This window comes from Cyphomyrmex costatus, unplaced genomic scaffold, assembly GCF_001594065.2.
Source record: "Cyphomyrmex costatus isolate MS0001 unplaced genomic scaffold, Ccosl1.0 scaffold702, whole genome shotgun sequence".
Taxonomy (NCBI): domain Eukaryota; kingdom Metazoa; phylum Arthropoda; class Insecta; order Hymenoptera; family Formicidae; genus Cyphomyrmex; species Cyphomyrmex costatus.
In genome coordinates this window covers 60,994-76,365 of record NW_017280270.1, presented here as the reverse complement: position 1 = coordinate 76,365, position 15,372 = coordinate 60,994, and the positions used below count along the sequence as shown (strand labels likewise).

Below are 15,372 nucleotides of genomic sequence, written 5' to 3'. Positions count from 1 at the left end.
TTGATTTCAAGATTATTACTCTCAATTATTTTGTAATTAATTACTCTCATTAGAGGATGACTCGTTTTCCAGGATGCGTGCGTTTGTCACTTTAAGACGCATTTAATTGCGGCATTAAAACGGATAGTCTCAATTAAACGAAATGCGTTTGCGTTTCGTTTAACTTCTTATCATCTCACCGAGCAATTGACACACACGCCACCGCCTCGATATTTCCCACGGATATCCATAGACATTCTCCTCTCGGCCACTTCCTGGTCGTATCTGCAGGACGTTGCATGACCATTGCAGTTGCACTTCTCGCAGTGAAAGCCCTTGCCAGCTGTGCCGGGCTTCCACGGGATCTGATTGTACATGGAGCAGCATTTTTCGCATCTTTCACCGCACGTGTGGCGCTCGCATTCGCATTCCTGATGCTGAGAGATAACATGAAATACGCTTATCAGATGCCACGAATATCCATGTTCCTAAGTTACGCTTATCTATTAAGTCATATAGCGAATATGCGCGATCTATTACAGATATGTCGCAGATAAGCTGCAGGACGAGGCGTTTGCCAGTTATGCTGCTATATCTCTACGTAATTTTGTTTATTCTTGAAGAACTGTACGTAGAAACCTGTTTATCGCAAAGTTGATTGGGATTTATTTCATCGTTCTGTTTCCGAGGTTTATCAAATTCTGATAATGTTTATGATTACGAATTATCATAAAAACATTAATAAAATTATTGCAACTTAATACTTATTAATGAATTTTTCGTTTTAAAACATATTTTTTTATTTTATTTGTCTATTGTGTCATTTTGATACTAAGAAACGTTATATATTAATTTAATATAAAATATTCAAATATAACATAATTACATTAATATTCAGATATGTTAAACACAATTTTCTGACATAAAATTTTAACAAGTTTTAACACAAATACAAAATGTTTTTTATTATACGTATGGAACATGTATTACTCTCTAAATATCACGTATGCCATATCGAGACTGACGTCAAAGAGTGAATAATAATTTAGTTATCTTTATTAACAATTTTCACTTCATCATTTGATAAATGTGATAGCTAAGTTGTTAATATAATAATTTTGTGACGCAAAATTCATTGATTAGTATGAATCGATGTATTCAGTAATGTTACTCCGGATGTTAGCCACATTGCGGGGTTATAAAGTCGGGACTTCATAGACGCGATCGCCTATCCGAATGTGCAAACGATATGCATATAATCGCGGATAACTATATCGCAAAGCATTGGAGTTCGCATTGCGCTGGACGTTATATATTCGGTTTACGAGTTTCACTTTGCGTTTAAAGGATTCAGCGAATGTCGTAATATCGTGGAACTGGCGTTCGCAATAATTAGATAATCTGCAACTAGCAGATTATCTAATCATTGAGGAAGCTATAGACAGCTCAAAGATCTGAGTACGCTCAGTCATAAATTACGAATTCTCGACAAGAACCACTGCATTCTTCGTTCATAATATAAAAAATTATGATTATATCTGAATATAATGAGATTATAATGAAAATAACTACAAAATCTTCGTAATTAATTGCGACACTGTAAAATTTCATACACGGAAAGAACAATTTTGCTAAATTATCTAAAAATTTAGCTATAAATATGAAAAAATTTATTTGAGCGGATATTAATTTAATTTAATATAAATATTGATTTGAAAATAATTTTGCTGAATTGTTAAAATAATTATGTAGAGCGTTTAAGCATAACGAGCAATATTGAAAAAAGTTTCGACATTCCAGCAAAATTATCAGTTGAAATGTTCCACATAATTACTTTGATACAACAAATTTTTTTCAAATCTGTATTTTTAAATACTTCTTTTCGCAATCTCGTTCTTTTCGTGTAATAATAAAATCAATGATCATCTTCAGATCATAAATGATAATTCATTAATGATTAATGATTAATGATCAATATCACTGAATAACTCGCTTTCACTGTCAGAGTTACTTTGTATTAAATTCGCAATTATTGAAGTGTACATTGAATTGGGCCAAAGAAATCGCACAAAGAATTAGCCGAAAATAAATTGCGGCAGGATTAATGAGCCTCGATTTCACCGAAGTATCGCGCGTCCGATAAACGTGAATGCATGCGGAAGAGCGAAAAGGTTAACGCGACGCGTGTGGCCTTATCATTGGCGTGACAAACGAACAGGCTACTCTGGTCAATTGCAATATCCCTCCATTAACACATGCTGGGTATTATTTACTGCCGATGATAATGGCTACCCCGTTTGCGATCGGCAATCAAACCCCGATTTCTGCAATTACTCTTCGCCACGGCGGCGTTTAATGAACCTGAATTACATTTCATCGGAAATCATAATGTTCCGAGGCCGTTATTCTTAAATCAAGCTAGCTCGGCCGCCGAAAAATAAAAATCTCTGATTCAACGTGATGGTTCCTCAGAATGGTTAGCCTTAATTTTTATGACCGATTGTTTGACTAATTTATCGCTCGGAGCAATTTGTCTCTTTTATGGAAAAAAAAAGAAAACTATAATAATTTCATAATCTCTCTCTTTCTGTCTCAATAATTTTCGGTTTGTATAAATAAAAATAAATATATTTAAAAAAAACTCACGAATATTGATAATTTAAAATTTAAATATTAATAAATCAAGAAATGTTTATGATTTATTTATGATCTCAAGTAACATATATAATATAATTTATGATTCATTGCGATTAATAAATCTCACGTGGAAATTGCTCTTTTAATAATAAATAAGCAGTTAAATAACCATAAATCATTAAAAAAAACGATATTAATAACGTAATGATATGAATAACTACACAAAAAAATAATGAGTATATTTTTTGTAGAACAATCAATGTTACTTTCCAGACAGAATTTTTAATGAACCTAGAAGATTTATGTTATAAGTGAATCATAATATAAAAAAGCATTTAAAATCTTCCATCAAAAAAGCACAAAAATTTTCTGACATAAAGAAATTAAATGAGAAATTCGTTATATATTTCCTACCACAATTTAGTTTAAAATATTTTTAAATAAAAAGTTCAATAAGTGTTACCATAATTTATTTTTTGATTTTAAATTATTTAAAGAAATTTGTTTTAAACGTGTAGTAATTTATGACATTTATGTGAATTGACTAAAAAACGTATTCGAGTGATAAGTGCAACGAAAGAAATGTCAATTGCAAAAGTGACCGTAACATTGTATGCGGAATTGATAATGGCACAATACTCCCAGTGTTCTCGTTCACAATCATAAATAGATAAAAAATCAATCAATGTCCCCTATATTTTCAATCATCGTGCGTGTTTCTTTTTTGCTTTCACGTTGTATCTGCCATTGCAATTTCTTCAACATTCTCACTTTAATTCAACGGACGCGCGCTGAATAAGCATATATTCTACTCGTATCAAATAAATAAACGTCGTGAAAATTACACGAGTAAATTACAACGTAAAGGTCAATGTCCACTTTACGGCGAGGCAGTGATTCCAATGCGGCGGAACGTAACGTTGTATCATGAATGAATGACACAATAAATGTTCTATCATATTACGCGTCCATGATTTCGCGAAATGTTTGCAAAATTCTTGGAATGTTCAGTACATTGGCAACGATACAAAAGCAAGTCGTAACGCTCAATGCAACTTCTTTTCTCGTTCTGTAGGTTTTATAATATAAATAAAATTTCATAAAAACAAAAAGAGCTATAAACTTTTTTTCACATATCTCTCTTTCATTTATTACAATTTTAGACAAAAATAACATTTTGTAATTATAAAAAAATTTAATACTATTTTGCCAAAAAAAAGATTATACAATATTTATATGTAACAAATGACTTCAGTGATAAAATTAGTTTCTTGGAAAAAAACTTCATTTTTTTGAAATAAAAATATCTTTTAATAATTCTCATTTAGCTTACATTTTGTACAAGTAATGTATTTTGACAACGGTGATAATGGAACGTAAGAAAATAGGTGCTGATTTATGAGCATCGTGTAGGAAATTTTTAAAACTTTAAACTCTCTCTTTTTGCGCAGAATAAGGTAATCGCGAGAAGGGATTTCGTAATTTCAAGCGACAGAGAGTTGTTAAGAGACATGGTAAACTATTATTGTCTATTAAAGCCGGCTACATGGAAGGCTAGACGAATACCCATTCTCGGATTGTAGCTACATACAGCGAGATTCATGTTTCTGCAGCTGCAAAATGAGAGAGATTTTAACTCCGCGAAGAAATATGCTATGGACAAGAGTAATTAATCACTTGCGTTGACTATTGTCTTTCCGCTCGCGTATTGTGCCGCCAGAGAAACTGCAGCATCGTGTCCGTAATTAAACATGAATCATCCCTTGGGATAAAGCACGACATTTGCATTTTCATTCTGTCTGATGACTGCTGTAAATTTACTCCGCGCTACCCTTCGCCATTGACCCGCATCCTCTTTCGCATTAAATGTACGGTCTATTCCTACTTTATTCGTATTATACCACGTGGCAATGATTGAGTATTTATGATTCTAAAGTGCTGCAATTTATTAGAGAATCATTAGTCATTATCATTAGTTAAATCATTAATTAACCAGGTTTAATATCGTTATATAAATGTATGTGTACAGGGTGAGGCATTTAAAACAGGTCACCTGAATAACTCGCATGTTTTTAACAATAGAAGGAAAAGAATCAAACAAAAGTTGCTTGATTTCGAGGGACACATGATGTGATGTCAATTGTTTTGTAAGTGGAGGCGTGCGTAAAGGATAGGCAAAGGTTAATCTCCTGTTTTTTTAAGGAGATGCTGAAGTCGTCTACCGAGAAAATTAGCGTTTTTAACGTTTTCGTCCCTGTCTAATTTCTTCGTAATAGTTTCGCAGAATAAAAATTTCTTCTCCACGATTTAAATATTTATGCTAATGTATCCTTGTGTATTTTGTATCCAAAGCTGGAAAAAGTATGAAATCATAGATTTCTTTATCCATTTAACCTCAGTATGGCGACCAACGCTGAAGGTAAAAATGGATAAAGAAATCTGTAATTTCATACTTTTTCCAGCTTTGGACACAATAAGACCAGGGGCAAATACATGAATATTTAAATCGTGGAAAAGGAAGTTTTATTCTGCAAAACTATTATGAAGAAATTAGACTGGAACGAAAACGTCAAAAACGCTAATTTTATCGATAATACAGGCGGATCCAGCATCACTTTAAATGGAATATGTTTTTTTACTTACATTCTAACAGAGCATTTTAAAACGAAGACCTATAATTAAAGTCCAATTGTGTATGTGTGTGCATGTCTCGTTTAAATAAAACATATAATAACAAAAACTTCTTAAAAATAAAATCATTTATCACGCTCTTTATTTATAATACTGTCCACCAGGAGATCCAAACTGATACATAAAAAAAGATAGAATTTTTCAATTTCTCTTTGTTTATCCTAGCTTTTAAGCTTATAACAGAGGTTGGACTTCCTAATGGACACTGAAGGCATAGCTCAGCTTTCAATAATGTTGTTCACTTGAGAGTAAAATTTATGTATCGATAACATTTTAGGGTTAATAAAAGAAATTGTTTTTTTAATAATATATAGTCCATAAATAATTCATGAAACAATCACACGATGAGCTGAAAGAATTAGGTAATTCTTCGTTGCGTAAACGAGTAATTCTCACGGTTCTAATCATGATTCATCATTCTATCTTCAATCCCAATTCCCGCAGCTCCAAACACGTACCTAGAGAAACCGCAACACTGATAGTGGCTAAAAAAAACTAATGGCGCCTCCGAAAGCACCCGCTCCGCGCGATCGCGGCGAAACCTTAATTCCTGACAGTTTCTGCAGGCTTTGTAGCAGGCAACGATTCGAAAGGAAGAGACCCCGCCATTAGCGGCGTCGGCGGACAAAGACCTGACAAGTTTATGGCACTTTCGACGGATTTATTTTCCATGCAGCTGAATCTAAATGTCTGTTTTCGAGAGCGGAACCAATTTTGGCGCCACGAAATCACGTCATTATAAGCTTTCTACGAATTTTCACGAGATAAATTCCACATTTTTCCACAAATCGAATACTGTGCAAAAGAATTATACAAAGTGTTTTAACGAAAAAGAGGCGTTGTTTCAACAAAAAAACACGTTCGAAAACTCTAAATTAATGTGTAGCTGTTCAATAATGTTATTCCCCAACATAAATTATACTGTAATAATATAAGATATTATACATGTATTTTTAAAAAACATAAATTTAAAAATAAATGCGCTATGATGCGTTATAATATTTATTAGTTAGTAACTATATTGTCATGCACTTACCCCATGTTGAACGCTATACCGACATCGGGCCGCATGTCCGGAGCATAGGCAACGTCCTCCGATATTGATTTCCTTTATCGAATAAAAGGCGCGTCTCTTGTCAGCCTCGCCGTTACGTCGAAGACTCTGAAGACGGAACCGCACAAATCTAGCCTGAGTGAATTCCTGCAGAGTTACGCTGTGGTTCAGAGCCCCGGGTCGACCGTTCACCAGGTGCGTGTGGATCTTTCAAATGAACAATTCAAATTCCTATTAACTACAACAGTTTCTCTCGCTAAATAATTAAATGTACTACATATTAACAGCAAATATATACGTTATTTGATTACAATAATAAAAAGTATAACTCAATAAAATAATTAAATTACTAATCTGCATTCGAAAGATGCGTCTCTTAAAATTATATAATATTTCTAATGCAAGAAATTATTTTATTGTAGATAGTTTTAAAAATAAGAAGAGAAAACTGCACTTAATTGTCTGAATATAATAGTTATACAATTAATTTTAACAATAAGAAGAAAGGGAAACAAGTAAAATTAAATGCAATGTCTATACTCCTATCGTATGGCTGTCAAACGACCAGCGACGGTCAATTAGCATCGGTGGGCAAAACTACTAAATTCTGAAGCATGGGCAAAGAAGTAAATCATCCGCGAATGGCGCCGCGTGCTAAGAATGGAACGGCGAGTACCATAAACGGAGAGCACACGGTACCTAATAAGGAACAATCGCTTGTATTTAGGATACCTGATGATTTTTCGCTGGTTGCCAAACTTTGTCTTTAATTCTTCGTTTACACTGCCAATAAATCAACAAAGTTATCTAGGTACGTATCGATCGTTTTTAGTGCATGATCTCAAAGAAAGAATAGTTTTGCTAAAGTATTTAAAAATTTAGCCCGATACAAATTTAGTGAAAAATAATTTTATTAGACTATTAAGATAATTATGTAGGACGCTTGAGCTAATTACTAGAATTTCAAAACTTTCGCAGCATTGCTCTTCGTGCTTGAAATTCCTACGTAATTATTTTAACGGTCCAATAAAATTATTTTTAAGTGTGTACCTAGCTAAATTTTGAAATACTTCAGCGAATTGCGTTTCCATTCTCTTTCACTTTTATCTTTTGTTTCTTACCTTCATATTTCTTCATAAAGAGGTTTCTTCAGTAGCTGCAATACTGCATAAATGTAATTTCCAAAGTATAATATTTGTTTACTGGAAAAGTTATCAAAGACACGGAATAACGATCAAACTGATGTCACTTGGCTTCGAATTCTCGGTAGCTTGGCTGATAATTAAAGCTTTGGGTGCACGCGGAATTGCGATGAGGGAAGAAACGAAAGAGAGAAACGTGAAGAGGGAATCGATGATACAAAAACAGCGATTCCTACATTCCGGCCATATATGGCGCTACCTGGCCGTATAAGGAAGTATCGCGTATGCACCTTCCTTAGGGAGGAAGCTTGATAGTTTTACGCTTTTACACGCGAGCCGAACACATGGGGAGGAGAAAAGAATAGGTGACCAAAGGAGGAGGGAAATGCATCTCCTAACATGCGGTAAACTCGTTGCACCCGCAGCTGTTTCGTAAGAAAAGATGTATCCGTCATGAAAAGGAGAGATCCTCATATCTAAGAACTGATCCCCGTCATCGGATGATTACATTTTATTCCTTGATCTGGTCGCAAGTGTCTTTTAACGATTTGCACGGGTAATTGGAGTAACAAGGAGATAATATTGGAAATTAGTTTCTTAAGAAGTAAGCATATTAAACACTATTTCGCTGAATAATGTAGCAGCAAATTGAAAATTCAAGTATGTAATAAGTGTCTTCATATATATACATATAATTTAATTTTCATGTAATTACACGTTTAAATCCGTAATGTGTATTTAAATGTGTAAATCCGTTTTTTGTATGGCAGTGTATTTAGTTATTTTTATATGGAAAACTGCATCACACACATAACTAGGTATATAAAGGCAATTATTACACTTGTTATATACTTGAATTTAGAGTGTATCGGTAGTAAAGTTAATATACTCATATATGTTAGAAATATAAAAAAATAATGAGTTTCTTCTTTCTAAATAAAAGTTTTTAGTTTCCTAGTTTGTTTCTGAAAAATAAAACTCAGTATATACGCGGATAACATATATACTTTATACTTAACAAGATAAAAAAAACATAATTAAGTTACTAAATAGCTGCGTCATTATCACATAAATTTTTATAACAAATATTAAATTTTTAATTACAAGCAAACCAAAAAAAAATTAAATAATCCGTACAATAAACAAATTATTTTTCGAATAATAAAGATTCGATTTAGTGATTCATCACGTATCTAATAGAGGATAAAGCGCGATAATGTAATTATAAATAATTATGCCTTTCATAGATATAATTGCATGTACCGTTTTCTTAATATTCTTACAATAAAGGATTAGAAACGCAACTAGACGAATAAAACAAATCGATATATGCGGAAGGAGGTGAAAGAAGTCACTTATAAATTTCTAAGATAAAGAAACGCATTGCTTGCGGCAAACTTATTCCGGATGATAACGAGATGAATGGTAAATTATCGTTACAAAACAGAGCCAATCGGACATCTCGTGCAATAATGGCTCAGAATAATAGTAGAAATGCACACTTTCGTTTCGTTCTTAATGCGTCTCTTCTAATATTCAAGTCGCCATTACCGTAACGGTTTACTAAAAAAAATTAATTGAGAACTAACGGTCGATATATATATACACACACATCTATCACAGTAATCATTCAGGATATTTCTGATGTAATTATTCGAGATCTTTCATCTACAATAATATTACTTTTAGGTTCTTTAATTTAAAACAGATTTTTCATAAACATGTCAGAATATATCAATAGTTTTTAAAATATATTCAGATAATATATGTTCAGAATATATCAATAGTTTTTAAAATATATACGATTGAGGAATAAGGAAATTTAAAATTTGAAGTGTACAAAGATATAATAAAAGCCAATTTCACTTTTTATAATAAAGTTTTGAAGGATGTAGAAAAAAGAGAAAAATATTTTTAAATGATATGAAAAATTTATAAAATATATTAAAGATGTAATAATAAAAGATTTCGAAGCACTCGTGTAATTTTATGTACACGATCGAGAAAGGCCTGTTTATGTCAAGTGGCGCCTGGCTCGCCGTTTATTAATGACCTTAAGTCGCCTTCGTACTATTACTTTGCAAAAAAAAAAAAAAGTAAAAACGTGAAAGAGAGAGAAGTAGGAGGGACGGAAAACGGGATCTACCGGAAGCAAGCGGGCCGGCAACCCCGTTGCCTGTAAAATCAGCTCCCGCTAATCATCCAATCGCATAATTGCACACGCGCGGCTGCATAAAATCGACGATAATTAACGATGCCGAGTGCGGCCGTGAGGATTTTCGCAAGGATTGATAATGACATGGTTAGTCGCGCTCGTAGCGGAACGAATACTGCGAAAAATGCATCGGCGAGCATGCTCGTTGCATCACGTATGTTATTAGCATAACACTTCTTATATTGGTTTAGCACTTCCGAAAAAAGAATTTCGAAAACAGCAATAAGATTTAAGGGGATCCTAAAATCGTCTGTATTACCGGCTAAAACATATAATTTTTGTATCGTAAATACTTTTTTTGTTATTCACAGATTCGAAAATCTTTTTACAGGATTAAAGTATACGTATAATACGTGTCTATAAGGTAGAATCTATGCTAAAAACAATAAACAAATTTTAAAATTGAGTTCTTTTTTTACCATTTTTTAATCCAATATGGCGGTCCAGAGTTGTCGTGTCGTTGCAATATTTGTTTCATATAAAAGCAGCGCAACCTGTACTTAAGAAATAGTAGTCCGACGAATTTACGATACGCAAATTGACAGGTAATGCGACTGCGTGCAATGTGCTGCGTGAGATATTAATGTGGTATAGGATGTAAAAAAGATACGTCGATGTGTTGTAAAACAGCGACATCTGGCGATATCGTTAAAGTTCGAGCTTTGCACTAGAATCCCCTTAAATGTAAAATAAACAATATAAGATAATCTCTTAATTTCTATACGAATAACATTCTACTTAATTTTCATTGAGAAAGCGAGCGCGCCAGAATGAAATTATTTTATTCTGCCTATAAAATAAAGCGCCGTTAAAGAAATTACGTTAGTAATATCTGACATTTAAATATTATAATTTAAATAATGAATCATATTGTAACGAATGAGTGAAGGTGAGAGAGAAGACGATTTTCGATCAGGTATCATAGCACACAGAGGTGCGCCGATTGGCAGTCTGACATTTGTATGCAACAGGTTATTAGAGATAGGTCGTTATGTTACTTTATGGCTGGCAGTTAAAGGGCTCGCGCGAAAAATGCTCTTCGACGTGTTTTTAGTACGGGCTAATTATTCGCGTTTTCAACGCGGCGTTACTCAACGTTGCGATGAATATGTTGTATTATTTGCACATGTAGCAACATATCTGGACCTTAAAAATAGTTGCGGGTTTTTTATACACCAGTTGAGTAATTTCTTTCTTTCTCCTAGTTTTGCAATGTTAAACACTAGTTTATGGGAAGTAACAAGTTACAATTAGCAAGTGCATAAATGCAATCTGATAATAACTTTGTTTTATACGAAAATGTGTTAATTAATTTAATTCTTCTATTATTTAATTCAACTTCTATTATTTAATTATATAAAAAAACCTGTTATTATTAAAACGCTGCAAAATACGTGTATTATACGTAAAACTATCAAGAAATAAAATTAGATTTAATTACTGAAATAAAATAAGATTGCAAGGCGATAGTATTTTTTCGGAAGAAGTGGCTATAAAAAAAGATAAAATCGCGCATAAAAAGAGGAAAGTGATATCGGGTCACATTTATCAAGCTTTATGAAACGAGAACCATGTCCTCACCTCGCCGTTCTCCATGGGGGTTTGTCTGGAGTACTGGCTGGTGCATATAACCTCGTCGTCGGTGATGTAAACGGGTTTGCCCGCGACAGGCGGTGCCGAATATCTCGTCCAGCATTCCCCATCGCTCGGCGCGTAATACTGCCATGGTTGGAAGTTCTCGCCATCCAGAGATCTCTCCAGAATCCAGGCCGCGGGCCTCGGCGAGTTCGCGGACTTCACTATCACGTACTCCACTTGATAGACCTGAAAATATAATAATGCAAAGATGTTAGTAAAAAGCATTATACCGACAGTACAAATTCCTAACAATTATTAAATTGTAAAACAATAAAATGTATTAATATGAAACCTAAATATTATCAGAAATACTAACACTTGTTTGAAATTATGTGCACGTTAACTCATTATTGCAACGATTAAAGCTCGGTTAATAAGAAACTCTGGTATATTTAAGAGAATAGAATTAATTGTGCTCATTTGGTCTAATTCTTATAAGAATTCTAATTTGTTCATTTCAAACAGACAAACTGGTTGAATCTACCAAATTTCCAATCAATACAACTAGAACTTTTTTTCAATAAAAAACTTTATATAATGTCTTTTTCAATAAAACCATTATAAAGTTGAATACAAAAGTTGAATATGAAGTTTAACATAGCGTAATAGTACAGTATTTAAGTTAACTAATGCGTGGTTCAAATTTTCGAGGTTTTCAGAAAGGGAAAGCAAAGTCCGTATTCTCGCTGCACCCGCGACTCTTCGTATCATGTCCTCGTTGTAGCGCTCTAAGATAAAAATCACATGCTCAATGCCGGAGGCTGGATTTGCAGGTCTCCCGCGGTTCGCCGGAAACCCCGCCGAGACCAAGATCTCGGATAATTAATTCCGAGCCACAGATTGCGCAGAACTAGTTGGTGCTTGCTCGTGTCCCATTGACGCGACGAATAGGAGAACACAATATCGTTATAATGCGCCACTGCATCAATTTCTCTATCTTTTCATGCCAATCGAGCATTCCAGGAAAAGTATCACACCATTCAGAACCGGATATTAAAACTTCTGTCTGCGCTTAGAATGCGTGAACTGCGATTTTGTATGCAGTTTGAGTAGACAAGCGATGAAAATCGACCGCTACTTGTCATAGCTTCTTTTGCTTGCTTTATTATCTTCTCATTGTTCGCACGTTAAAAATGCTATGAATCGATAGTTAAGTACTTTATGCGCACACACTACATACGGACCCCGCTGTCTCTCGACTATGTCTTGATATTGCCGGATGTAAATGGTGCAAATTTTAAAATACAATCTGGCGTAGCAAATCGTTAACAGCGCATACGTAGGCGAGTATTACATTACAGGATGCTTCGTTGAATACTAGGTACGTGAATGATACTTAGGCGCGTATCGTACATTATTATCTTTACATAACACACGATGTTATTTGATATTTCAGATAGGTACTTCTTCAGCTAAATGCTAATATATTTTTAAGTATATTTTAATTAACCTTTGCCAGGAAAACCATCAGTAAAGCTGAAGTAACATTATATCATAGAGATAAGCAATACAATAAAATAATAAAATAACAAATCTTACAAGAAAAAGCTAAAATTTTAAAATAAATCCCTGCTCTCTGAACATTAGCGGCATTAAAAAAAAAAAACAGTCGCAAAAATGAAAGAAACGTTTAATTAAAATTAAGTAACGATTATTTTTTTATTTATAAAGACGTCAAACACTCTAAAACTTTTGCGAGTCCCGAATGTACGAGAGGACGTGCAGTCACATGCATCTCTGACTGCAGTCGTGATTTAACAAGACGGGAGTCCTTCATCCTGCTGTCGTTCCACGTCTTTGTCGTTGTCACTGTCGTTGTTCTCGTTGTGTCGTCGTTACGCCGGCATTGTGAGACCGGACCGACGCCCACTTTCGGACCATAAAGACAGATCGCATGTCCGCGATACCGGCTTCGTTTCCTTCTAAGGACTTCGTCCGGAACGGCCGATTCGGGCTCGTGGAGAAGCCGACTTCAATTATCCGACCCTTTTACTTCGTAGACGAGGATATGTGTGGCTCCGTGTGTGAATGTGGACATTCCGCGATCGCCTTTAGGCATTAGAGGATCGTTACATCGGCGATGTAACGAAAAGTAATCTTTAATTTGCACGACCAATGCCTTGCTATATGAATTATACGACGTATTGACGTGACAGGCAGCAGTAACGAGGATATAGCCGTCTCGTTTAGCATGTGGAATGTGCGAACATATATATGGCAACATTCAGGCTGCAGGGGAATACGTTTGCGCATCAACATTGTTATGACAGGAGCAAAGGAAAAGGGAAAGCGTTACGAGGCAGTCTCTTCCCGAGCCTTCCCTGTCTTTTACCAGCTAAATATTTGCGTTGGCCGCACATGCTCCTCCGGTTTCCAGTTGCCTTCGGCATCGCGTGCCTCATCATATGGGGTAGGTCATAAGCAAACCACGAATACATTACTGGCTCAAGGTTGCCCCCTTCCGACCCTCGAGGGTGTTGGGTATTCCATGCGGACGGTGCATACGTGAACTGCAGAGTTTATCGCGCCAGTATATGACAGACAGAATTATTGAAGGATGAGGTGTGTTTAAATTAACGATCGCATGCGTGTCTGATAAACTACGAAACAAACATCCTCGACCTACCATTAAAGAAGAATAAACAAAAACTAGAAGTTAAATCTGGAAATACAAATGAAGTTTTTGCTACTTATATGTGTTTACGTTCTCGTTTTCATTTAAGTGTTTTTGCGTTCTTATATTCCCCAAACACATAAATCAGTATAAACAAAAAATTATTTTGGTATAATAAATTATATCTTTTTTTTTTAGAAATTCATATGTATGATAAAAATATAATTTTTACAATTTTCTCATTTAAAGATTGAAATGAATAATTAACTCTCCATCTACAATCTAGATTTTTTTGCCATATGCAAAATTTATATTGTTAAATTTCTTCAAAATAAAGGATGATGGAGTCCGATTCTTTGATATATAACATATTGTTAGTTAAATTATATATTAAAAATTTTTTTTCCTCGTTTTTGCTGAAATTCATTTTTATTTAAATAAAGATTGTAGTATATATTAAGTAAAAAAATTCAACTTGCAGACAAAAGGTTAATTAAACTAAATTTTAGAATCTTTCTCTATATAAATTTATGTTTCATGTTTTATTATCACGAAAGATATAATTCATTTTTTAATTATTATTTTTTGTATTATTTTCAGGAGCGATATTATTGCATGTTACGAGACGGATCGTATTATCGCGTGAGAGCTTGTCGATACTTCATAGATCGTGTTAAGGTGTTTCAGGACGGAATATGATTTGAGGGATACTTCACGTTTACGTTCGGTGGAATTAACGCGTGTAAATACTAGGCGGGATTGGATAGCCTTGCATGAAGGCACATCAAGGGCCGTACTTGACGCGTCTTATACTTCGACCTTCGATATATCATGACGTAGACACCGCAGTCACGCTATAAAAATTACTAATTGTAAGATATGCTGTCACAATTAAGAAACAATTTTGTTTCCATGCAGAATTGCAAACTTTTACAATCTAATAATGATTGTATCAACAAAATTGTTGCCCTATATAACTATATACATATGTAATATTTTAACCATCTATCTCACTTGATATTTCTAATGTATCGCTAACTCCAAATATAAAAAGTGATAAAAATGATTTTCCATTGTTGTCATTCCGTTTCACTCAATACTAACTCCTACAGATAACTCCTAACTCCTACCTTTCTAAAGAAATTATCCGTTAAAATTATTTAACCTCCAGGCGGCCGGGATGGCACCATATCGTGTCATCAATTTTGATTGTATAAAATGTATTTAAATATATAATATATATGGAACCATACCGTATATTATGTATATATGATATATATATATGTAAATGATGTATATGGCGTATATATCATATATATATATTATATAATATATTGTATTATTTTATCGAACTTAACTACGTAATATTGAAAAATTAGGTAAATGAACGTTGATTTTTGAT

At 33.9% G+C, this 15,372-nt stretch overlaps 1 protein-coding gene across 1 annotated transcript in view; it reads right to left on the bottom strand.

Annotated features, from left to right (window-relative positions):
* Positions 1-15,372, bottom strand: part of wb (wing blister) — a 173,981-nt gene that overhangs the window by 108,279 nt on the left and 50,330 nt on the right. The window contains exons 3-5 of the mRNA XM_018548255.1: positions 11,300-11,542; positions 6,344-6,568; positions 180-416 (exon numbers count right to left, since the gene is read on the bottom strand). Of these exons, the coding sequence (XP_018403757.1) occupies positions 180-416; positions 6,344-6,568; positions 11,300-11,542 (705 nt within the window). The remainder of the gene's footprint in view (positions 1-179; positions 417-6,343; positions 6,569-11,299; positions 11,543-15,372) is intronic.